The sequence below is a fragment of the Pseudorca crassidens genome, chromosome 13, assembly GCF_039906515.1.
Source record: "Pseudorca crassidens isolate mPseCra1 chromosome 13, mPseCra1.hap1, whole genome shotgun sequence".
Classification (NCBI taxonomy): Eukaryota; Metazoa; Chordata; class Mammalia; order Artiodactyla; family Delphinidae; genus Pseudorca; species Pseudorca crassidens.
Window position 1 is genome coordinate 66,393,213 of NC_090308.1, and position 24,764 is coordinate 66,417,976.

Consider the following 24,764-nt stretch of genomic DNA (forward strand, 5'->3'; position numbering starts at 1 on the left):
TGAATCTCTAGTTTACTTTTTTTTTAAATAAATTTATTTTATTTTTATTGTTTGGCTACGTTGGGTCTTTGTTGCTGTGCATGGGTTTTCTCTGGTTGCAGTGAGCGGGGGCTGCTCTTCGTTGCAGTGCACAGGCTTCTCATTGCAGTGGCTTCTCTTGTTGTGGAGCATGGGCTCTAGGCACGTGGGCTTCAGGAGTTGTGGCTCGCGGGCTCTAGAGCGCAGGCTCAGTAGTTGTGGCGCACGGGCTTAGTTGCTCTGCGGCATGTGGGATCTTCCCGGACCAGGGCTCGAACCCGTGTCCCCTGCATTAGCAGGCGGATTCTTAACCACTGCACCACCGGGAAGCCCTCTAGTTTTCTTTTTAAATGTAGTATAAGCTGCTGCTTCTAAGGCAGTTCCATTAACTTATAATTTTGGAATCTTACTTCAACCTTAAATTCAACAACCAAGCATAAAATTAAAATCCACTGAGAATCTAATAAGCCATTTGCCCTAGAAAAATATCCAGGCTCGTTTTAAGCTACTGTGTACATAAACTAAGAAGCAATTACTATTAAAAAATGTTTTTTTAAGTTTTATACAGTTCTTTCCATTTATAGTTACTACGAAATATTGGCTCTATTCCCCATGGTGTATAATACATCCTTGAGCCTTACACCTGACAGTTTGTACCTCCCACTCTCCTACCCTCAACACACAAGCACATACCCCCCCACACGCACACACAGACACACACACACACACACTGGTAACCACTAGTTCTCTCTGTAAATCTGAAGAAGCAATTATTTTAAAGAATTATTTGCTAACAAAATAACTGATTTCTGAAGTGCCCAAAGTATAGAAAAGCTCTTTTAAATAAACAAAATGTTTAAATTAGATTGTTCCCATTTGAATATATGTTGTATTTTCTGTGTATGTTAAAGAATGATGTCTACCAATTATTCCCAGTGATAATTGAAAATTAGACTGGCATTTCCTATCTGTTCTAAAATATTCCTATTGTTATGGTGGCTTTTAGGATTTTTTAGTGGGTTACTTATTCTTTTATGAAATGCACCATCTAAACAGTTGTGTGCAATATGTAAGTACGGTTAAGAGCAGACGTAGGCAAAATTTTTCTGTGAAGGGTCGGTCAGATAATAAACATACAGTCTTTGCAGGTCATAAGCTGCAACAGAGTCGCAAATACTCAGTTCTGCTCTTATAGTGTGAAAGCAGCTGTAGGTAATACAGAATGGATGGGGGAAACACATAGGTAAACGGTTGGTGCAGCTGTGTTCCTGTAAAACTTGTGGAGAAATTTGCAGAAATATGTGGATGGCCAGATTTGGCCCAAGGACCATAGTTTGCCAACTCCTGGTTCGAGAATAATAAGACGACACTTGTGTAACTACATCCCATCTTAAGAAATCACATTGTTTGATTTTTAAATTCTGTGTTCCTTTTTTTGGTTTCATCTGTCCAGAAGAGAATCCTTTGGAAATTAAAGAGAAACCAATGGATACTGTAGAAGCAGGTCATGAAGCTGAAGACATAAACGAAGAGACTGAGGTTGACCAGAATGAAGGTCAGGGTCAGCAAGAGCCTGAGGGAGGCTCCAGTGAAGATGACCAGGAGGAGGGGGAGGAAGAGATGGACACAGGAGCTGACGACCAAGACAAGGATGTTGCCCAGCATCCTGAAGAGAATGCAGAGGAGCAGCAGCAGTCTTTGGAGGACAAGGACGCCAGTGAGGAAGGTGCAGAGAAGGACGTCCCTGCTGACCAGGGTCTCCAGCCTCAGGTATCATGGCGGGTCTGGCTTGTCTTCGATTAAAAATAATGATGATGAGAAAAAATTACCTTCTTCCCACTGGAATCTCTCTTAGGCTACTTTGCCAAGCAGCTCTTTGTTTCTGTTTAAGACCTGCTTCGGCCGGTCCCCTCCCTGCAGACTCCCCTTGGTGAGGGGGGCCCCCTACCTCATCTTCTTCCTCCAGAGCAGTTAATGCTGTGTTTGATTTCCCTGCAGATGCAAGAAGAAGAAGAAGGGGAGAACTCTGACACGGAGCAGCAGGTGCCAGAGGCTACGGAGAGGAAAGAGCACGACTCCTGCGGGCAGACGGGCTTGGAGAGCGTGCAGAGCGAGTGTGCCGTGGAGCTGGCAGGGGCCGCGCCCGAGAAGGAGCAGGGGAAGGAGGTGAAGGGCCCTCTTTGCCTCGCCAGCTGCCCCTTGGGAGGGCCTTTTCTCCCTGTCCAAAACCAAGTTCTATTTAGCAGTAATTGGGTCGTGTGTGATGTTTTTTTGTGGTTGACATCTAAAATATCATCTCCCATTCATTAAGAAAGTGGTCGTACGCCTATTTTTATATGCCTCCTGGAACAAATCCCAGAATACTTTTACACACTTTATTTAAGTGATGTGCTTAATGAGAAAAAGTTATTAGAGTGTAGCTCTCTGTGGGAGAATCAAGTTCAAATTATATTTTAGAAAGCTCCTAAGGAAAGAAGGGCTGAATTTGAGACTGCATGCAGTGGTATGGCTCTAGTATCTAGTAGTGCTTCCCTTTTCCTCGCTGTTCACCAGGCTTCTAAACATTTTAATTTCAAATGGAAAGTACCTCTTCATTCCTTGACGTAGGGTGATGTGTCTTTTGTGGCCCAGTTGGGGCACTGGCAGCCTGGAAGGAGCTCTGGAAGTTGGAGGGCCTGCTACTCAGAGGTTTCTCTGGACAACTCCCTTGGCCTCTCTGCACCCCTGCTTTCTCAGCAATAATTACAATGGTTTATATTTCTCATCCCCCTTCCAAACCATTTACTGAGCACCCATTAGGTGCTGAGCATTTCATTACTTTAGCAAGTCTTCATCGTGGCCCTATAAGATAGATATTATTGTTCTTTGTATGTTCTCCATTTTATTTTTTATTTATTTTTTTTTAAATTTTTTTCGGTACGCGGGCCTCTTACTGTTGTGGCCTCCCCCGTTGCGGAGCACAGGCTTCGGACGCGCAGGCTCAGCGGCCATGGCTCACGGGACTAGCCGCTCCGCGGCATGTGGGATCTTCCCAGACCGGGGCATGAACCCACGTCCCCTGCGTCGGCAGGCGGACTCTCAACCACTGTGCCACCAGGGAAGCCCTATTTTTTTATTTTTTAAGAACACTTTTCTTTTTCTTTTATTTAGTTTTGGCTGCGTTGGGTCTTCGTTGCTGTGCACGGGCTTTCTCTAGTTGCAGCGAGTGGGGTCTACTCTTCATTGTGCACGTGCTTCTCATTGCAGTGGCTTCTCTTGTGGAGTTGTGGCACATGGGCTCAGTAGTTGTGGCTCTTGGGCTCTAGAGCGCAGGCTCACTAGTTGTGGCGCACAGGCTTAGTTGCTCCGCGGCATGTGGGATCTTCCTGGACCAGGGACGGAACCCGTGTCCCCTGCATTGGCAGGCGGATTCTTAACCACTGCGCCACCAGAGAAGTCCCTATGTTCTCCATTTTATATCTGAGTTAAATAAGCTCCAGTAAAGTTAAATGACAGTCTCCAGAGTACCCAGCTGGTTGGTGATGAAGCCTGGTTTCAAATTGAGGTCTGTCCCACCTTCAGAGTAAGCCATTACCTCCTGTAGACAAGGAACTAACGAAGGCCCGCAAGAGGGTAACAGACTCAGGTCTAGATGCTCTCATTTCTGCCCACAGGCCAAGCCTTAGTCATGGGTGAGTTCCAGAGCAGGCAGGCAGGTATGGTCACAGTTGTCCCTTGGGGTCCAAGAAGGATTGATTCCAAGACCCCCCTGGATACCCAAATCCGAGGCTGCTCAAGTCCCTTATGTAAACTGGCACAGTGCAGTGGGCCCTCCGTGTCCCCGGATATAGAGTGCCAACTGCATGTGACTGTGAGATGAGAATGGTGAGAGGAGTTGTACACAGTGCAGTCGATAACCAGATGCTTGCACAGCTTCCTCCACCTCATTCTTTGTGGCTTGGATTTCACAGGAACACGGCAGTGGAGCTGCGGATGCAAACCAGGCAGAAGGCCATGAATCCAACTTCATTGCCCGGTTGGCCTCTCAGAAAAACACCAGGAAAAACACACAGGTCTCTATCACTCTTCACCTAAACTTAGGTGAAGGCTGCATGTAAAATGATGTTCTAAATGTAATGGTTTTTAAAAAAAAAAACACCAAATTCCCAGACTTTGCTGTCTCACCATGATGTCAGCCTTGGTGAGCAGACCAGGACTGTGGGGCTTTCCCAGCTGGGGCTTCTTCCCTGTGTGGGGACAGACACACACACACAGACACGCACACAAGACACAGAGACACAGACACATGCACACACACAGACACACACACACAGACACAGATGCACACATGCACGCATGCACGCACACACACACCCTTATCATGTTAAGTTCTTATTATGGAGCCTAAAAACCAGGTGTTGTGTGTTGTTGCCAAGGACTAACCAGTCTTAACTCTGTTCACTGTCCATTCTCTTTTGTGTTTTATTTTTAAATTTTTTAAAATTTAATTTGATTTATTTATTTTGGCTGCACTGCATGGCTTGCGGGATCTTATTTCCCCAACCAGTGATTGAACCCAGGCCCCAGCAGTGAAAGTGACAAGTCCTAACCACTGGACTGGCAGGGAATTCCCTCTTTTGTGTTTTAAAAATAAGGCTTTTTAAAATGGGGTATTATTCATGCATGTGATACAAAATTAGTGTATAGAAACCAATCCCCTAAAAAGCTTCCATTTTATTCCTGTCTTCAAGCCACCCAAGGGACTATCCTCAGAGCATATTGGTGCTGCCAGTCTTGTCTTCTCTCTAAGAGACTTTCTGCATATGTAGTATATGTACGGTTGTTTGTGTGTGTGCACCTCCCTGTGTGAGAGTGTTTCTTTGCCTCTTTGCCTTTGTTCCAGGTATAAAAGTATATCATAGAGATTGCTCTGTATATGTATTTAGAGATCTTCCTATTAACAGCTTCACTGAAATCCACTCTTGTCTGGTACACCTGATTAACTTAATCAGCCCCCTGAGGATAAATATTATGATTATTTTTACTCTTTTTGCCATTACAGACAAGGTTCTGATGAATTTCCTCATATTTCCCGCAGAGTTTTAAGAGGAAACCTGGGCAGGCCGACAACGAACGCTCCATGGGTGACCACAATGAGCGTGTGCACAAGAGGCTGAGGACTGTGGACACGGACAGCCACACCGAGCAGGGCCCGGCCCAGACCCAGGCAGAGGACGCGGAAGCATTTGAGCACATTAAACAGGGTAGCGAGCCCTATGACGTACAGACCTATGGTATGATTCAGGGAAGGCTTCTCCTTTGCTTACTGAGCTCTGTGAGTGCTTATGCTGTGTGCCCACCAGGTGTTCTTAAAAGTCATCTTAGGAGGGAGGGGAAATGGCTTTTTAAACTAGTTTTCTTCTAATAAGAACTGTGCAGAAATACAGTTTGTTTTTGATATAAAGATATCTGTAGCCAAGTGTAGGGTTTCAGTGTTCAGGGTTCTGGGTCTAGTGTAAGCCTTTTAAATACCTTTGGTAATGGCTGGCCGCATCCAGACGCAGCACTGATCTCAGGGATTCTGAGTAGTGGACATTCCTTCATAATCACCCGGCAATGATAGGAGCTGTGAACTTGAAATCTGTGTTTCAAGAAAGGAGAGAGGACTTCCCTGGTTGGCACAGTGGTTGAGAATCTGCCTGCCAATGCAGGGGCACGGGTTCAAGGCCTGGTCCGAGAAGATCCCACATGCCACGGAGCAACTAAGCCCGTGTGCCACAACTACTGAGCCTGCACTCTAGAGCCCGCGAGCCACAACTACTGAAGCCTGCGTGCCTAGAGCCTGTGCTCTGCAACAAGAGAAGCCACCGCAATGAGAAGCACATGCACCGTTACAAAGACTAGTCCCCGCTCACCACAGCTAGAGAAAGCCCGCACGCAGCGATGAAGACCCAACGCAGCCATAAATGAACAAACAAACAAGGAGAAAAAAGATCTCAGCATAGAAAGGGAGTAGTCAGTCGTCACTCAGTCTCCGCTTCAAGTTCTCTTGGTAACTTTTCACTGTTTCGTTCCTAATATGTAAGCTGGTGTTGATAATGTGTACTGTGAGGATGGTACAAAAAGACTGCTCTGCTGTGGATTACTCTTTTCTCCCCCTGTCCCCACTTTTAAGAAAAGTGAAGCAATACAGTGATGGCTGCCACGCATGGATCGTTTACCTTGTGCCCAGCACCATTCTGAGCCTTTGCAGCATGATCATGGAGTTCCTCTGACAGTCTTTACCAGCTAGGATGTCTCCATTTTATAGATCAGCACACTGAGGCCAAAGATATTTAAGAACTTGTCCAAGATCACGATGCTGGGATTCCCATGCTGATCTTTCTGTGCCCTGTGTTATACTTTATCACTACAGGTTTTCCACCCATAACTTGGCAATGAGGATGATTCCATTAGCTGCTCTGAGTCACGTGCCTGGCATGTTTATTCTGGTTCAGTCTCTGGTCATAGCAATAAAAACCCAGCTAAACATCCAATCTATGGTCACATGTATAGTTACACTGTATCCTTGAAGCTTCTGGCTGGGGGGCGAGGGGGGGAGTGTTAAGCACTTACATCAGTAGGTCACAAACAAGCCAAGTACTGTGTCCAAGCCACATAACCAGTCAGGGGCAGAATCTTGGGAAGTACGAATGACCAAAAGCACACCCACTCGTGATGGCTTTGTCTGCAGAGAGCTGACCTTTTCACGTGTGTGCACTTTGTTGGCAGATGTGGCTAGCACGGAGCAGCAGCAGTCTGCAAAGGACCCCAGCAAGGCTTGGGAAGAGGAGGAGACAGAGGACGCCTCCGCGGGCACGGGGGAGCAGGAGGAGCTCTGCGCAATAGACACAGAGCAGCTGGAGTCCCAGGAAGCCAGGTCGGGGCGCACAGCTGGGCCGGGTGAGTCCTGCAGTGAGCACACCCTCCTGCCTAAGCTCTCCGACTCACAGAAGCCATTTCTCTGGTGCTGCAGTCGCGCTTGGTCACTTCTTTCCCCATCCTAACCCATGGCTTAGAGATTCATTTGCCCATAATTTCCCTGTACATGTTTCATTTGGGAGTAGGAAGGTGGAAGGTGTTACAGGACACTGTCCTTCACAGACACCCTTGAAACTTGAGCTTCAGACAAAATCCCAGCAGTCTTTATTATTTTTTTATTTTATTTATTTTTAAAATCTATTATTTATTTTTGGCTGTGTTGGGTCTTCGTTGCTGTGCACGGGCTTCCTCTAGTTGCAGCGAGCAGGGGCTACTCTTCCGTTGTGGTGTGCGGGCTTCTCACTGCAGTGGCTTCTCTTGTTGCGGAGCATGGGCTCTAGAGCGCAGGCTCAGTAGTTGTGGCGCATGGGCTTAGTTGCTCCGCGGCATGTGGGGTCTTCCCAGACCAGGGCTTGAACCCGTGTCCCCTGCATTGGCAGGCCGATTCTTAACCACTGCCCCACCAGCAAAGCCCAACCCAGAAGTCTTTTTTAAATATGTAGAAGAAAACAGAATAGTACACATGCTCCAGTATGACCAGAAGATATATTCTTTTTTTTTCTTTCTTATTTGGTTGCACTGGGTCTTAGTTGCGGCTCACTGCCTCCTTAGTTGTGGCACACATCTGGGATCGAGTTCCTTGACCAGGGATCGAACCTGGGCCCCCTGCATTAGGAACGCAGAGTCTTATCCACTGTGCCACCAAGGAAGTCCCCCAGAAGATATATTCTTGATTATTAGAGAAACAGTATTTTTAATTATATGAAAATATACTATATTTAAACATTTTATTTAAAGAAATGTTTAAAGAAATAGAATAGAGGAAATGCATGTGAGAAGGTAACAAAACTTCTTACATACAGTTCCATTTCATAGCTGACCAAGTGCTATTACAAGGCTGTTTTGTTTTTTAAATTCAACACATGAAAAAATAGCTTTATCAGCAGTGGTATAAGTGCAAATTCAAAAGAACTTGCTAAATTCAAAAACTTTTCCTTCTGCTTCCGTCTTCTCAGGGGCGTTAGAACTGCTGACTGCCTGGCTGTTACAGGACAGTGGGAAAGGCATAGGTCTGTGTTTAGACCTTTCTAGATTCAAATCCAGACTTTCTCTTACTTTATAGGTTGAGGCAAATTTGTCTTCTTTGTCTCAGCTTCCTCATCTATAAAATGGAGCTATGATGTTATTTTAGTTTTTGGTTCTGTCAAAGTTCTGCATGCACATAGTTTATTTATTTATTTGCATGAACATAGTTTAATGGATCACACGGTTCTGTGAGGCTTGTCAGGGTAAAACAGTCTCCCCCCACTTCTGCCTCCCAGAACAGCCGCCTTCCATATCAGGGTGGGAAGAGGGGGAAGTTAAGGGAGTGAGAATTGGCAGACTGTGTCAGAGAGAAAGGACACGTGGAGCCGAGGTGTTAATGTGCTGGGGAGTGAATGAGTGAAGTCTGAGTAATTGTTAGGATTGACACGTGACTGTGAAGGTTGAGTCTTCATGTTGACATTATGGTGTGAGAACAGGCTTTGAAGAGATGGAGATGGAGACCCAAACTGTTAACACAGAGGAAGACCAAGACCCCAGGACAGACACATCCCACAGGGAGACAGAGAATGAGAAACCAGAGAGAAGCCGAGATTCGACCATTCATACAGCCCATCAGTTCCTTGTGGACACGATTTTCCAGGTACTAAAACTTTCACAAATTACTACTTCAATAAGTTGACAAAACATAATTATAAGTTGCTTTTAAACAACTTAAGACATGTTTGTCTTAAGAACTTTATGTAGCATCTGGTTGTTTTGGGGTATCATATCCTTATCAGTCTTTTAAGGAGTACTGTTGGTACGACGTGTTCTCTGAGCAGATAACACTTCTAACAGTTAATCCCAGGGTCACCGTGGGTGGTCGGTGTCCTGACCTGGCCACGATGGTGGGTCTTGTCCTTGGACCTCTGGCTCTCACATCTACTCCTCTCATATCCACCAGCCTTGTGTGAGGAGCCTGCAGGACAGTTAAGTTTATGTTGGTTAAGTAGTAAGAATCGTAAGAATCGTTGACTTAATGCCTGCATTTAAGAAGAGCCTAAATTAACTGAGTTGTTGTCCCTAATTCTTTGACTTAATTATAGTCTAGATTAATTAAAGAATATTTTCATTATTGATATCTTCCTGGGTATTTTGTTTTACTGGGATGGATTTATTAAATGTTAATATTTCCTTTATTCATTTTGCCTCTACATAATGAGAAGGAGAAGAATGGTTGTCTGGTGTCTTAATTGTGCCATTAAATTTGCTCAAGTTTTGCATCTCAGGGGGAGTTCGTACTGCAGGGAATAAGGCAACCAGGTATAGTGAGTTGGTGATTCCAACCTGGGTCTCCTCTATCCGTGGCTTTTCCCTTTTAGCCCTTCTTAAAAGATGTCAATGAACTAAGACAGGAGCTGGAGAGACAGCTGGAAACATGGCAGCCACACGAATCTGGAAACCCAGAAGAAGTAAGTCACTGGTGTTTTTATAAAATATCCTGACTTTTGTTTTTTAAGGTACAGGAAACTTAATAGATTCTTAACTCCAATTACCTTGGTCAAAGCGACCGAGTATATGGAGAATATAATTATAATTCTGAAACCTACATCTATCCATTGTTTTCTGCCTGGTTTGCCACTAGATCTGTAGCTTAATTAAAACAGAGAGAAACTGGTGTGTTTAATTCTTTAACTTCCACTGCTCAATCTGTAATGGATGTAATAGATGTGACAGTGGTTGAAACATGGGGCAAAAGTCTATACTGTGTCACTCTCTGAATAGGCCACCTGGAACATTGCCAGCTGATATAATATGGCAGTGTAGATAAACCAGATGTTTCCTTTTCAATGACCTTGCATCCTAAATTTACTAATATTTACTAAATACACATTTTAGTTTTGTATCTCTTATCATTATTCTCACCACATGTATTGACTGCTCTGCCATAATTGGCAAAAAAAAAAACTAACCATGGAGCTTTGTATTCAGGAAATAAGCACACTGCTGAGTGTTACTTGAGAGGTTTGCACTCGTCACTTTTGTTTTTGAAACATGCGCCTGAGAGACCATGATTAAGTGGCTGGATCTCCTGGCACCAAAATTACCCATCATGGCCCCCTCTCCACGTGAAGGGTACACATTATATACTCCTCATAGGTGATGTGAATAAGGCATTGATTTGGTCAAGAATTCCAGTATTTTATTACCTTATTTTCTCATTGGAACTACGAGTTGTGGCTTTGGTGGAAGAGGAGACATTTTATTTATTTATTTATTATTTTTAATTATTTTCTTTTTAAATTTTATTTATTTTTGGCTGCATTGGGTCTTCGTTGCTGGGTATGGGCTTTCTCTAGTTGCAGCAAGCAGGGGCTACTCGTTGTTGCAGTGCACTGGCTTCTCATTGTGGTGGCTTCTCTTGTTGCAGAGCACAGGCTGTAGGTGTGCGGGCTTCAGTAGTTGTGGCTCTCGGGCTCTAGAGTGCAGGCTCAGTAGCTGTGGTGCACGGGCTTAGTTGCTCCGTGGCATGTGGGATCTTCCCGGACCAGGGCTCGAACCCGTGTCCCCAGCACTGGCAGGCGGACTCTTAACCACTGTGCCACCAGGGAAGCCCAGGAGGAGACATTTTAAACCAGGTGAATCAGATAGCAGTTTGACAAGAGAAGCAGGTTGTTTTCTACTGCTTTGTTTCAGGCCTTCATCTTGCTGTAATGACTTTGGTTGGCTCCAGCCTACTAAGGGTAAACTTACATGTTGTTGCTGTTGTCACAGGAGAAGGCAGCAGTGGAGATGTGGCAGAGTTACCTGGTCTTAACTGCACCTCTTTCACAACAGCTGTGTGAACAGCTTCGTCTCATATTAGAGCCTACCCAGGCTGCCAAGCTGAAGTAAGTCTTCTCCATTGGATGCACTCATGGTACCCTGGAAAGATGGCAGTGCCACCTTTTCTGCTGAGCTTATTAGCACGTAACAGCTATGGTGTTGGCGTCTAGGTTGCCACTTGTGCTGCACAGGCTCTAGTATGGCGTTCCTTACCTTGTTGCCATTTTATCATCTCTACCACAGAAGTTTCTGTGAAGTTCAGTATGAATGCACTTTCTGTGACTAGTTAGTTAATACCTGATGGGAGAATTGGCTGAGCCTTTGGGTGTGTGTGCTGCTCACCCTCTACATGTTGGATCACTCAATTGCTGCATGCGTCACTCACCTAGATCTTTCCAAAGATGTGTCCAGAAGCGTGGTTTCAGAACACAAAAGAGAATCCAAGACTTAATATTCAATGCAAACATTTTTTTTTTTAAAAAGTATTTTAAATTTTCTAAAAGGACCTAATTATTCTTGCCACATACATATCCAGTGTGTCTGCTGCTGATCAAGAAGATCCCAGCCCTTAATAATCTCAATGGACAGTAACACTTCATTGTGCCAGGTTACTGGTTATTTGGTATCACTGGTTATAAGTTATTGTTACTGTGATTTTATCCTTAATCTTGCTCCTGTTTGGTTAAATTTAACAGAGGAGATTATCGAACTGGGAAGCGACTGAACATGCGGAAGGTCATTCCATACATTGCCAGTCAGTTTCGGAAAGACAAGATTTGGCTTCGAAGGACCAAGCCCAGTAAACGGCAGTATCAGATTTGCCTGGCTGTCGATGACTCCTCTAGCATGGTAGACAACCATACCAAACAGGTGAGGAGGAGAAGCGTAGTGGCAGTTTGATGGGCCACCTGAATGTTTTAAATATGTTCTGGCTAAAAAACACTTTGAAATACCAGTTAGTTTGTTCTGAGAATATGAGACCATATTTGAGGAGATATAAGATTTAAAAAGTTCAAAGGGGCAATTTCAGGATGTCTCAAAAAATTTTGGTGTCTTACTGCTGTAAGTCGTTTAGATTGTTGTGTTTCTTAGCATGGCCATGCTATTGTCTAGTTGCAGAGTAAGTAAATTTGTCAGTGTTTACTTTCCACTGAATGAATGTACTATATTCTTTTAAGACCATGCACAACGTAATATCTGAATATCCCTGATTTTTTTTTTTTTTTTTTTTTTTTTGTGGCGGTACGCGGGCCTCTCACTGTTGTGGCCTCTCCTGTTGCGGAGCACAGGCTCAGCGGCCGTGGCTCACGGGCCCAGCTGCTCCGCGGCATGTGGGATCTTCCCGGACCGGGGCAGGAACCCGTGTTCCCTGCATCGGCAGGTGGACTCTCAACCACTGCGCCACCAGGGAAGCCCTGAATATCCCTGATTTTTTAAGATGTCTTCAGTACACGTTTCTTTACGTCTGTGTAGAGTTAGTGTTCTATCAGTAGTAACAAGGCTTAGGAGCCTGGGTGGAGTTATGACCCCCCCACTCCCCCCGCTGTCAGGGATGTGGAGAGTGGGGGGGGGTCTTCGCAGTGATGCTGTTGCCCAGCACAAGTCAGCGAGCAGCCTGAAGGCTGTGCACAAGCTCTGCTGGAAAAAGTGTAACCTCTGCACCTGTGTTCAGGTCTCAACTCCCCACTTAGCACCGCATGACTTTGGGCAGTTCATTTTGTGAGTTTTACCTTCTGAAAAAATGATTATAACAATACTTACTCAAGCTCAGAGCTGTTATGAGACTAAGTGAAGTCATGTATGCAGAGCACTCAGTTTAGTGCCTGGCACTTGATGCATGTTCAACAGATGTTAGTTGCTACAAGTGTCGTCATCTTTTTAACTGAATTTAAATTCTGAAACTATACTGTCATTTATGCATAGTTTAGAATAAATTGGTTTTAAAAATCTTTTACCCGTGAGAGATTACTTTATAGTGAAAAAAGGGGGAAGAAACCTTAAAAATTTATGGACCAAATTTCTCAAGATCGCTTTTACTGAATGATGTCTAGAGCAGACCTTTCCTACTAGTATAAAGGATATTGGGTTTCGGCGCTTGTGCTGTTAGCCAGGGCCTAAGCCACCAAAGCCTCTGAGTTGGTTGTGAATAGCCATATTGATGTTGTTCCCCTGTGTGCCATAACAAAAAAGGAGTGTTTTCTGTGGGAATCTTGGTATAAAAAAGGTTGAAAGGCATTGGTGTAGAGGATATTCCGATTTCTTCAACCCTTCACTTTCTGTTTCACAGCTTGCCTTTGAATCTCTGGCTGTGATTGGAAATGCTCTAACCTTTCTGGAAGTGGGTCAGATTGCGGTGTGCAGGTAAGAGTGCCTTTTAATCCCATTGGGAAAACCAGCCTTTTTCTGCATGACAAAAAATAACTCCCATTGTATTTGGGTTTTCTCCCCCAAGTTTTGGAGAGTCCGTAAAGCTGTTACACCCATTCCACGAACAGTTCAGTGATTACTCAGGGTCCCAGATTCTGCGGCTCTGCAAATTCCAACAAAAGAAAACCAAGATTGCTCAGGTATGCTGATGACTTCAGATGTCTTCTGCAGTTATTTTATGGTATAGGAGAGACATAATTTTTAGAACTCCCTCCTCCCCAGTATGGTAAAATTTACAAAAGAGAATAGTCCTGAGCCTCAGCCGGTGTACCACTGGAGGAGAATCTCCCTTGGCATCCATTATTAAATAGCATGTGATCTCTCTTTCTCAGTTTTTCAAAGATCATTTGACTTTGCATCATTGATTTTCTGGCTCCCTATTTTGAGAGGTTTGGAACATTTTGGAAAAATGAACCACCTCCCAGTACCCTTATCAAGTGGGTCAAGGCCAATTTCTCTCTACCATTTAGCCTAGAGAAGATGATGTGAAATAAAGCCAGTGCTTGCTCGGGATGGCGTACGTTCTAAACACAGCATATGGGGTAACAATTCTGTCCTCCTGGTTCCTGCCATAATTTAGCCTCCTTCACGTTACACTGGATATTTTATGTTTTCTTGCCTTCTTTTTTTTGCTCAGCTGTTTTCCTTTCTTGAAAGAAGACAGCTCTTTGGTTCATTTGGGGGTTACTGACTTCTTGTTCCCCAGAGGAAGTGTTTCTTTTCCTTTGGGGTTTCTCGTAGAACACTAGTGGGGTATATGCCAGGGACACAGGTCTTGTCTGTGCTTGAGAATGCCAGCACCCAACGTAAATGCCAAGTGCAAGGATTGTCAGTCCTTTACGGATGGATGGAAGGGACAGTTTGCTTGCTATAGATTTGAGATGGTTATCTGATAATCACTTAAGTGCCAGCAGTAATTTCAGTCTCTGTGATAGTGGGAAGAGAGCTTAAATAGTTTTCTAATTGTCTATTTCTGGTTTAGTTTCTAGAGTCTGCAGCCAACATGTTTGCAGCCGCTCAGCAGCTCTCACAAAACATCAGTCCAGGTGAGCTGCGTTCTTTGGTCTTTGCTAATAACACACTTTTCTTTTCTCGTACTGTTTGCAAGTTGCTTTTCATCTCAGTGTACCTATCACCATCTTTTAAAGTGTAAGCTCTATAGGAAAACACATAAACAGGGGATGATGCAGAGGTATTAAACATTCATGGAATTTTTTACTCACCTGTTCATTCATTCAGAAATTTTTATTGAACCCATACTCAAGAGGCTTATAATCAAAGGAGAAGGTAGACACCAACTAGTTTGTAATTAACTAGTATATATTTGATAGATTTGAGTTCAATTGTGAATGAAAGGAGTAAGGGTGTGTGGAATTAAATGTAAAGAGTATTCTTCAATATTTTAATAACAAAGGAAAATGGAGAAGGACATAATTCAGAATCCAGCTAATCCATCCATGATTGATTTGGAGCTTTTGCAGCACACCAGTTCTTTAGCCTTCCCCTGAATCCTCAATTCTGATTGTACCATGGGAAAACTTCCCTTTGAAGCAGGTCATTCACGCCTCTCAACACTTGCTAACCTTCCCTGACAGAAGACAGCCTGCCTTTAAGCACAACAGTCTTTCACTGGAAAATATGCTAAAAATATAATATGCTAAAAATTTTAATACATTTTTATTCACTGGTCATGTTAGTGGTCCCTTCTATTTAAGTTTTTGTTTAAATTTCTATTTAAGTTTTTTTTCAAGAAAAAAACAATTTAGGTACAAGAAATTGACAGAAATCTGAAGCTAATAGACAATGACTGAAAGTTGGAAGGTACAGTTCTAGGTTTCTGATCTGGGCACTTTCTTCTAATGGTCTACTCAGGACTGCTCTTTTTATACTTCATATCCATAAACATGTTTTAATTCTCACATGTTCCTGTACAATGAAGTTGATCTAAATGTGACATTCCCCAAGGCACTACTGGGAAATTGTTTTATTGACAGAAGTTTTGTATGTCTTTGTGCAGCCTTGTCTGTGACTCACACGTTCAAAGTAATAGATCTAATTGGAGGCCGCCTTTATTTGTGCCCAGAATTCACCAGTTTCAGAGAACTGCTTGGTTTTGATAGCACAGAGAAAGCCTGCACTAATTTGTCTTAAGGTCCGCAGTTTACTTATTTTTGGCTGCGTTGGTCTTCATTGCTGCGCGCAGGCTTTCTGTAGTTGCGGCGAGCAGGGGCTACTCTTCCTTGTGGTGCGCAGGTTTCTCATTGCAGTGGCTTCTCTTGTTGCAGAGCATGGGCTCTAGGCGTGCAGGCTCTAGAGCGCAGGCTCAGTAGTTGTGGCACACGGGCTTAGTTGCTCTGCGGCAGATCTTCCTGGACCAGGGCTCGAACCTGTGTCCCCTGCATTGGCAGGCGGATTCTTAACCCCTGCGCCACCAGGGAAGTCCCTGTATGTAGTTTGAGTTGTCGTTTGAGTTGAGTTGGTCCTCTGCTGTTATGTTCTACTACAGAAACTGCACAGCTCCTCCTGGTGGTCTCTGATGGACGCGGCCTTTTCTTTGAGGGCAAAGACAGAGTCCTAGCAGCAGTTCAGGCCGCCCGGAATGCTAACATCTTTGTCATTTTTGTTGTGTTGGACAATCCCAGTTCACGGGTGAGTGATTACTAAAAGCCACTTTTCTGGGGATTCCCTTCAAGTTGTTCTATCTGAAGAATGGCCTGGGTCTCACAGTCATACCGAGAACTCCTATAACATTCATGGCATCCTGAAGGGCACCGTTCTAGGCATTTTATAATTATTTTCTCATATAACCGAGCAGTAACTCAGTGATGTAGGGATGGTTATTCCCACTCTACAGTGAAGGACAGAAGCACAGAGGTTGTAGGTAATGACAAGGAAGCCAGTATTCAGACTGACTCAGTCTGTCCTCTTAACCACTTTGTGCTAACTAGTACTCTGGTGGGTCATCTCCCTCTGCACAGCGTCGCTGCAGGTATCGCAGCCTCGATGATGGGCCCTGTCCATTGGAAACATAGACCAACCTTTCCAAGTACTTGGATCTCAGCAGTGCCCTCCTCAAAGGAGGAGGCATCAGTCACTACATGAAAGATGTCCACGGGGTGGTCTGTTCCCGGGGAAGTACTGTCTCTGCAGGTCACATTGAGGCCTGGATAGCAAGCTGAAAATTTAATGTGAATTATTCCAAGTAGAGAATAGGAAATACCATTGTAGGGAAATCAGGTTTGCTTATCTACCCCTTTCCTTCCCTTTTAGTGGCCATTCTCCTGGAAGGGGTGCTCAGAAAGAGATCTGCTGCCTCCTTATTAAGAGTTCTGTTTTACTTAGTGATAAGAGCTATTTTTATAAGCAGGAATTAGACATATGAGACCTAAAAATTGTCTGCAAAGGAGATCATAAAAGAGCTAGCCAAAGACACTGATTTAGTTTTATTTCTAAATGTTTTTTTTTTTTTTTTGCCAGGATTCTATCTTGGACATCAAGGTACCAATATTTAAAGGGCCTGGAGAGATGCCTGAAATCCGATCCTACATGGAAGAGTTCCCATTCCCTTTCTATATAATCCTACGCGATGTGAACGCACTTCCCGAGACGCTCAGCGATGCTCTCAGGCAGTGGTTTGAGCTGGTGACAGCCTCTGACCACCCGTAGAACAGAAGGAACACAGTCCTAAGTGAGACTTTGCGGTCAGAATGTCACACTGCTTGCCGGGTGCTCCCCTTTGGACAACTGTTTCTGAACTCCCAGCTCAAAAATGGTATTTAATCTTAGATTTGATTTATAAACGTTCACCCAACAGCTACAAAAAATTTTATTGCAACATTTTACAACACGATTTCAGAGCCTAGAGAAAACTCATGCTCCCTGCTGTGCCTGGGCGCCAGTGCTTGTAATAAACTTGGGGTGAAGGAACAGCAGCAGCAGGTGTCTGGGCTCGTACCTGGGGTGGGGGGTGGCGCTGCCCTTTGGGCTCGTCTCAGAAGTCCTGGCCCAAGAGGAGGCTGCACCCCACCCTTGGTGCCCAGCTGCCTGCCTTCCCTCCCAGGGACCCTGGACACCTCCATGAGGAGATGCTGCTGGAAGCATGGGACTGTGCCAGGCCTCTGGGCAAAGGACTAAAGGGAACTTCCCTTTTGACCCTGCGCTAATAAGGCTTGGCCTTGCGAAGCCCACAGTGTGTACCCGAAAGCTGTCAAGTGGCTAAGGCAGCTGCGGGTTTTTTTTAGAGAGTCTGTGTTTTTTTTTTTACTGTGCTTCTTATGAAAGGAACTAACTTCTCTACGAGGGGAGGAGGCTTGTGGTATGTGTGTTTTTTTATAAAACAGACATCATGGGAGCCCAAATCATCAGAAAATGACCCTTGGGCCATGTATGAATGAAAGGGCTTTTCAGTGTCCTCCCCTTCACCTTTGCTGCTTCGGGAGACTATGCAATGATGGAAGGATGATTTTTCCTTTATTTCATTCTCTCTGTGCCATAGTTCTGCTGTTGTAGTAATTTATTTCTTTAGTTCATTTTTTCTTAACAGTTAAGAGGAAGAATCATTCCTCACACTGATTTCAAGTTGAACTGAGCCTGTCTTAGGCTGGAAAAGAAGTGCTGTATCAGAAGAACTAAGCAGCCACATCTTTTTTTCCAGTCAAAAATCCATCAACAATAGTTTTTAGGCAGTTTTTACTTGGCCAAAAAGCAGTGCTTGAATACTTAACTGTGTGCTGTGTTCTCGTTAAGCTCTGTCAGATGTTCTTTCGTAGACAACATGCCATGACGTAATCATCTATCTCCGTGTCTGTTATCAAGTTACACTGTGAAGTGTGCCACCCTTTTGAGGTGGTCCTCAAAGACAGTTTGCTTGTTGTTTAACCAGGTGTCCTAAAGCATGTACCTGAGGTTATATCATTTTTTATTCTAAAAAGCTATGCAGCTTATATTCTGAAAATTATTAAAAAATATACCACTGTTGATGTAACTTGTGCTGCTCCAAGATGAAATCTGAGTGTAAGAGATGTATCACTGGCCAAAGCAGGAAGTTTAATCTTCCAGCAGGGAGGGAAGACACCAACATTATGACTGTGATGCGGTCCATCATATCTACCTTTAATTGACAGGACAAGCTAAGCTGAAGCATCCCAACTGATGTACCAGCATAGTGATTCTCTTGGCCCTGGGATAGCTAATAGGGTCTGGAACAGATGAATTTCAGTAAGCAAGTTACCCAAGAGTGCTAGCTTCAGTTTGTGCTGTGACAGGAAAAGGGTTGGGAAGCACAGGAGCAGACACGGGAGACCCATCAGGAACTGAGGGCGTTGGTTAGGAAGAGTGACATACCTGAGTCACTTAGAAGAAGCTACTGCGGGTAGGCTTGCTCTCTCACACACTCTCACTTGGAGCTCAACCTTTACATTTGCCTTACCTTCCTCTCCACCTCCATCCAAACCCCAATCTTATCCAGTCTAACTTCTGGATATTTACCTTATTCTGTCTTCCCTTTTGCTTTCCGCTGACTGCAGTGCAGCTGGAGCTCTTATAATGTAGCTTGAGGGGGACTTCCCTGGGGGTAAAGAATCCACCTTCCAATGCAGGGGACACAGGTTCGATCCCTGGTCAGGGAACTAAGATCCCACACGCCACGGGGTAGCGAAGCCTGCACACCTCAACTAGAGAGCCTGTGTGCCGCAAACTACGAGCCCACGTACCGCAACAAAAGATCCCGCGTGCCTCAACTAAGACCTGATGCAGCCAAAAAATTTTTTAATAAATATTAAAGTAAATAAAATGTAGCTTGAACTACTAATCACTTTGCTAGCTTCACTTAGTCATACTCACAACATCCAAGGAGATCTTTCTGAATTCCTATGAAGAAGGTACCATTTGTTGCTTCTTAGCACTACCTGCCTCCCCTGTCCCTTCTCTCCCAGCATCCCCACCACACTATTTGATTTGATCACAGCAAACCACACGGGCCTTGGAATCTGCCAGTGTTCCATGCATTCTTTGTCTAGAATTCTCTTACCCACTTGGCCTTTCTGACTTTGCCTAGCTCAGATAAGCCCTCCAGGAAGAATGAGCTCCCACAGTATGAGCCTTGACAACATCTATAAATACTACGTTGGACTTACGTCTTCCTACCCAAAGAGGGATTCTAAGGACAGGGGGCATATATGACTCATGACAGCATTACCAATGTCTAGCATGAGTGAATCTTTCTGGATGGGAAGAAAAAATAGTATAAAAATGTCAGTTCTCACTTTATAGATTCAACACATTCAAAATTTCAGTAACGATTCTAAGATGATTTAGAGGAAAATAATACAAAACATTTCTAAAGGTCATACAGACCATTAATAGAAGACTCTTACCAGATACTACAGGGGAGTATTCCTGCCTAATAATAAAACACACAACAACAAAGAAGTAAAAACGACCTGGATGAAATTATCCTGAGGGTTACTCACACCCTAAAAGAATTTACCAGGAGTATCACAAATCCCAGGAATATGAATGAATTAGTTAATAAATGGTGCTGAAATTATAGTTTACAACTGGAAAAGAACTTATATCCCCATTATGCTATAAACCAAAATCCTAGATAAACATTAACAATGAAAATTTTTTAAAGCTCTGAAGGGGAGAAGATGAAATTGAAAAGGCTCAAAAGAATGGAAAATACACGTGACTATATAGAGACTTAAAGCTATAAAAGGAAAAGGATCAAAGTTTAAAAAAATATGGCAAACAGCCCATATAAAATTAGAATAAAAGTCTGGATCATCATAAAGGGACCAAACTCATAACAATTCACAAAATAAGTGTAACTAAAAGTGGCAAGGGATATTTAACTTCACTACTATTTAAAAGAGAAAAAAAATCAATGAACTGCTAATTAGTAGACAAATTTTGAAATACGTGGTTATGGTATTAGCATCATTCACACAATGCCTGGTAATGTTCAAAATCTTCAGAGTGCTTATATGCGCCAGGTTCTGTTCTCAGTGCACTACATACAATACAGTACAACAGCTCTGGGGTAGATGCTGTTATTTCACTTTACAGACGAGGAAACACACCCACAAAAGTAGCCAGAAGTACACAACTGGGAAAAGGGAGCTCCAAGGATTCCAAGCAAGGCAATCAAGTAAATGCACAGTGAACGAACAGGTAATTGAACACTTTGGGCTGTATTTTAATTCAGAACAATCCTGTTTTTTTAAAGAAGGGATTCACTAACCCCTTACAGTTAATATAACCTAAGCGTAAGGAGTGTGTTGAGGGGAGGATAAAACGATTATGGGGGAAAAAAGCAAGGCGTAGGGATGTTTGGTTCCTCATTACTAGTTACACAAAATTCTCAAAACTGCAATGGGACAACCATTTAAAGCCTTGTAACTAAGGACGATCATGAAGACTACAACGCCAGGAAAAATGCTCGCAGTAGAAAAGAACAGGGACAAGAACGAGAAAAGGGGACAAGCACAACACAAACTAAGAAATTAACTTTTAAATTTTTAGAATTTTTCACTATACGCACTAAATCTCAAAAAGAATATACTAAAATAGTTTTCTTCCCTCACCCCCCAAATCCTTTCATTTAATGAAACTTAACCACGTGTCAGGAACTGGGCTAAATGCCTCACCACCATCTCATTCTTACAACAACCTGTGAAGCAGGAACTGTTATCCTGTTTTCACGGATGAGCAAACGTAGGCTAAGACAAAGCGAAACTGCCTTGAGCTTCAGTTCCGACTGCCGGGCTCCCGGAGCCAGCGCAACTGTCGCCGGCGCCTCCCGGGAAACCGAGCTCGCCCCGCCCCGTCACCGCCCCACTTCCGCCCCTGCGCACTGGGGCTCTGGCGGACCGCGCTGTCTGGACGTGATGGCAGCTTCCCGCTTACCCCCGGCGACGCTAACGCTAAAGCAGGTACCAACTATCCTCACCGGCCTCTTAGGGCAGCTTTACTGGGTCTGAGCTCGATTCTCTACCGCCCCCTGCACCCATTCTATAGAGGGGTCTCGGGGACTACTGGGGCGGACGACCCTGCGCGCGCCCCACTCTGATTGGTTCGGGCGGGGGGGCGGGGCTTCGCGCCGCCCGGGGGGGTGGGGGCCGACGGGAAGTGCAAGGGGGTTGGGGCTACTTTCCAGTCCTGGTGCAAGAGGCGGGCCGGGCTCTTGATCTTGAGCCCGGATCCCCACTGCCTAGGTGACTGCGGGAAGGACTGGTCTACTGCTTGTACTCTTGATTTTAAGTTTGACAAGGGAGTAAGGAGACAACGCAAACAAACTTCTTGCCGTTTTCTTAAAAGTAAAAAGGTGGTTTTCTTTCCCCTTTTCAAAATTGAGAACCAAAGAGAAAAGAGCCTACCGGGCTGACGATTGTGCAGCTGTAATTGCCATTTCTCCTCCCCTGTACAGTTCGTGAGAAGGCAACAAGTTCTCCTCCTCTACAGAAGGATTTTGCAGGCAATTCGGCAAGTTCCAAATGATTCTGATCGCAAATACCTGAAGGACTGGGCAAGGGAAGAATTCAAAAGAAACAAAAGTGCCACCGAAGAGGTGAGACCAAGATCATGGTGATGGTAGGCCCTGACCCTTTTGTACTGATTAGTGAGTTTTTAAAAAAAATTTGATAGATATCTTGGGATATGTCACTGAGATGGTATATCTTGATCATTGCTCTTGATGTTACTGATTTTTCACTTAACTGATATTTTAAATTTAACAATGTTTGCTATATCTACACTCTACAGTAGCACCACCCAACTTGTCTGTTAAACCACACACACACGAAAAGATAATAAATATTACAGCATGATGGTTTGGGAAGTATGTGTGGGGTGTATGAAAGCATGCCAGACATTGTGTACCCCTAATTGTTAACTTTTGGCTTTCCTAAAGGGCATCAGTGCCAATTCTCAGTATTAGTTCCTAATTTTAACAAATAAAATGGTAGAGCTGTACCTTGTTTAACCAGTGAAAACAGTGACCAGATTTCACTTTCTTCTACAGGATACAATCCGGATGATGATTACTCAAGGCAATATGCAGCTCAAAGAGTTAGAAAAAACACTTGCTTTAGCCAGATCTTAACTACAGCATTACTCTGAAAGGTTTTCAAAGTCTCCATGTGTTTAGTTGAGCTTAGGCTCAACAGTGGGTAGCCCAAAGCCAAGTGAAACTATCTGTACATAGAGCCCTTGAGCAAAATATCAGAACATGGAGCATGGCATATCAGAGAGAGCCAAGAAAAGGGCATAAGAGCAATTGTCTTAGCACTGAAAACATACCTTTTATTTTGAAAATGTTCTTGGATATGTCAGCAGTTTTTGGAAGAAGCAAAAACCAGTACGATAGCACATAAAAAGATGTTCAACACCATTAATCATTAGGAAAATGCAAATCAAAACCACCAAGAGATACTATTTACATCCACTAGAATGGCTATAATTAAAAAGGAAGATAATTGCAAATGTTGGCGAGGATGACGATGCGGAGAAACTGGAACCCTTAAACACTGCTGGTGGGACTATAAAATTGTGCAGCCACTTTGGAAAAAAGACTGTCAGTTGCCCAAAAGGTTAAACAGCATTATTCATAATAGCCAAAAAGTAGACCATCCAAATGCCCATCAGCTGATTAATGGATAAGTAAAACGTGGAATACCCATACAATAAAGTATTATTTAGCAAACAGAAAGGGATGGAGTACTGATACATGCTACACCTGGATGAACCTTGAAAACATTAAGTGGCCAGTCACAAAAGATCATGTATGGTATGATTCTATTTATATGAATGCACAACTCTGAATATACTAAAATCTGCTGAACTGTACATTTTACAGGTATGTGAATTATATCTGAATAAAGCCATTTTTCCCCAATTTTTTTGAAATATAATTGATATATAATATTGTGTAAGTCAATTAAGCTGTTTTAAAACAGTGTGAGGTATAGGGCTGGAGGTGTACTGACCTCAGGAGACACCATGGAGCTTCCTTGGAAAGTCCTTCTGCATTAACCCTCAGGGTTGTTGAGGTATGTTCTTCAGATGTGTTGCATCTGATACTCAAGAGGACTTTCCAAAAAGATCACCACTGGGAATCTAGAACTTTGAGGGAAAAAGAAGAAAGAGAAGTTTAACAAATGCACTGAAGCACCTACCAAGAAGAAGAGGCGGCAACTCCTGGTCAAAACGAATGTGGTTACCTTAATATCCACATGGAAAGTAAAATAAATCATTAATTAAGGAAGCTCCTCAGTGCATTAGGTTCTCCTCCAGTGACAGGAAAAAACAGAGTTTGAAGAATACATTGGAGACAGAAGTTGACTTCAGGACACTTTTGAAAGAGACCAAATGTGTTTAACAGTTAATTTAGTGAAAGTGAAAGCTCGTGGAAGAGGCTGGGATTGGCAGTTCACCTACAGAACAAATCTAAAAAGTTAATCCAAGAATCAGAGTTAATCCAAGAATCTACATCTGAAAGATGTAGAAAAACTTTTGCAGGATAAACAGTGTCTAGTGTTGGACCGTGTGCCATTGGAGAGGTGTAAACCAGTGGTGTGTCACTAACCTGCATTCCGAGCCACCCTTGCCCTTCCACAGCTCCAGAACCCACAAGACAAAAATAATTCTGAATACTCTGCCACCGGGGGATGGGCTAATCTAAAATGCTTACATAAGCCAATTTTCAGGTTTTTATATAGATGTACGTTAATCAAGCCATCTGATGAACAGAGGGAAAAGCATGTGTGAACAGTTTCTGAACAGAGAACCTTAGAAAGACTTACTCTTTTGTGTAGCATGATTGGCAAATACTCAAGTACAGGCTATCTAGTAAATCTAAAATCTTGAAGCTAAAAACCATCCTTTTATGAAGCGTGACAAGCAGTGACTTTGCTGTTCTTCCTAGAAGCACTGTATGTGGAAGATGTAAGAGCATTTGTGGTTTGTATTTGCAAGAATCAAATACCACAGACTCTCCAAGAAAACCTAATGTGGGGTTTTGTTTTGATTTTGTTTAAGTGAATAAAACATGAAAATTTGAATTTTCATCTTCCAGAGACTAAGACTATTCTCGTGGACAAGCTTTTCCCTTCCTCTCTAAAGAACAGTTTAATTTTATTTGTTCACTTACATCTTTGCGTATCTCCTGAATTATAGGCCAAGTCCGTTGTTTAAGCCCAAGAGAAGATCTATTTAGCAATTTCTTCTCACATGTGGAACCATGGTCATTAAGATGTTGGCCAGAATAGAACACTGGTGAAACACATTTTTTTCATCATCTTCATCAGTATTTTGGATTAGGCAAATTTACTGTCTGGGTGTTCCCTGTAAACTAACTATACTGTTGTTTGAATGCCGAAGTTTTGTTCCTAAAGTTTAAGATGTCTGAATGTTCAACTAATGTATATTAACTACAATAAATGCATCTTTAAACCCCTTTATTATAATAT

At 43.4% G+C, this 24,764-nt stretch overlaps 3 protein-coding genes and 1 long non-coding RNA gene across 4 annotated transcripts in view; 2 read left to right on the plus strand and 2 right to left on the minus strand.

Annotated features, from left to right (window-relative positions):
* The window catches only part of MDN1 (midasin AAA ATPase 1), a 155,097-nt gene extending 136,817 nt beyond the window's left edge, over positions 1-18,280 (plus strand). The window contains exons 89-102 of the mRNA XM_067702559.1: positions 1,472-1,788; positions 2,017-2,184; positions 3,969-4,070; positions 5,096-5,291; positions 6,769-6,939; positions 8,541-8,704; positions 9,426-9,515; positions 10,819-10,934; positions 11,565-11,739; positions 13,157-13,230; positions 13,322-13,436; positions 14,279-14,342; positions 15,803-15,945; positions 16,774-18,280. Coding sequence (XP_067558660.1) covers positions 1,472-1,788; positions 2,017-2,184; positions 3,969-4,070; positions 5,096-5,291; positions 6,769-6,939; positions 8,541-8,704; positions 9,426-9,515; positions 10,819-10,934; positions 11,565-11,739; positions 13,157-13,230; positions 13,322-13,436; positions 14,279-14,342; positions 15,803-15,945; positions 16,774-16,962 — 2,084 coding nt within the window. The 3' untranslated portion in view covers positions 16,963-18,280. The remainder of the gene's footprint in view (positions 1-1,471; positions 1,789-2,016; positions 2,185-3,968; positions 4,071-5,095; positions 5,292-6,768; positions 6,940-8,540; positions 8,705-9,425; positions 9,516-10,818; positions 10,935-11,564; positions 11,740-13,156; positions 13,231-13,321; positions 13,437-14,278; positions 14,343-15,802; positions 15,946-16,773) is intronic.
* LOC137204738 (uncharacterized) lies at positions 1,685-21,814 on the minus strand. Its single transcript, XR_010933811.1, has 3 exons — positions 21,675-21,814; positions 11,255-16,471; positions 1,685-1,802 (listed from the first exon to the last, which is right to left on the minus strand). It is a non-coding gene; the product is annotated as an uncharacterized lncRNA (long non-coding RNA).
* On the plus strand, positions 21,099-24,751 carry LYRM2 (LYR motif containing 2). The gene is made up of 3 exons (XM_067702580.1): positions 21,099-21,230; positions 21,725-21,865; positions 22,319-24,751. Exons 1-3 carry the CDS (start codon positions 21,186-21,188, stop codon positions 22,397-22,399), a joined length of 267 nt encoding a protein of 88 aa, XP_067558681.1. The 5' UTR covers positions 21,099-21,185; the 3' UTR covers positions 22,400-24,751.
* Positions 22,350-24,764, minus strand: part of ANKRD6 (ankyrin repeat domain 6) — a 196,250-nt gene continuing 193,835 nt past the window's right edge. The window contains exon 16 of the mRNA XM_067702568.1: positions 22,350-23,418. Within this exon, the coding sequence (XP_067558669.1) occupies positions 23,413-23,418 (6 nt within the window). The 3' untranslated portion in view covers positions 22,350-23,412. The remainder of the gene's footprint in view (positions 23,419-24,764) is intronic.

Bases quoted from the DNA above. Each gene is read 5' to 3' on its own strand.
- LYRM2 (XM_067702580.1), top strand. From the start codon at position 21,186: ATGGCAGCTTCCCGCTTACCCCCGGCGACGCTAACGCTAAAGCAG. The intron at 21,231-21,724 runs GTACCAACTATC...TCCCCTGTACAG, and splicing joins CGACGCTAACGCTAAAGCAG to TTCGTGAGAAGGCAACAAGT. The intron at 21,866-22,318 runs GTGAGACCAAGA...TTTCTTCTACAG, and splicing joins ACAAAAGTGCCACCGAAGAG to GATACAATCCGGATGATGAT.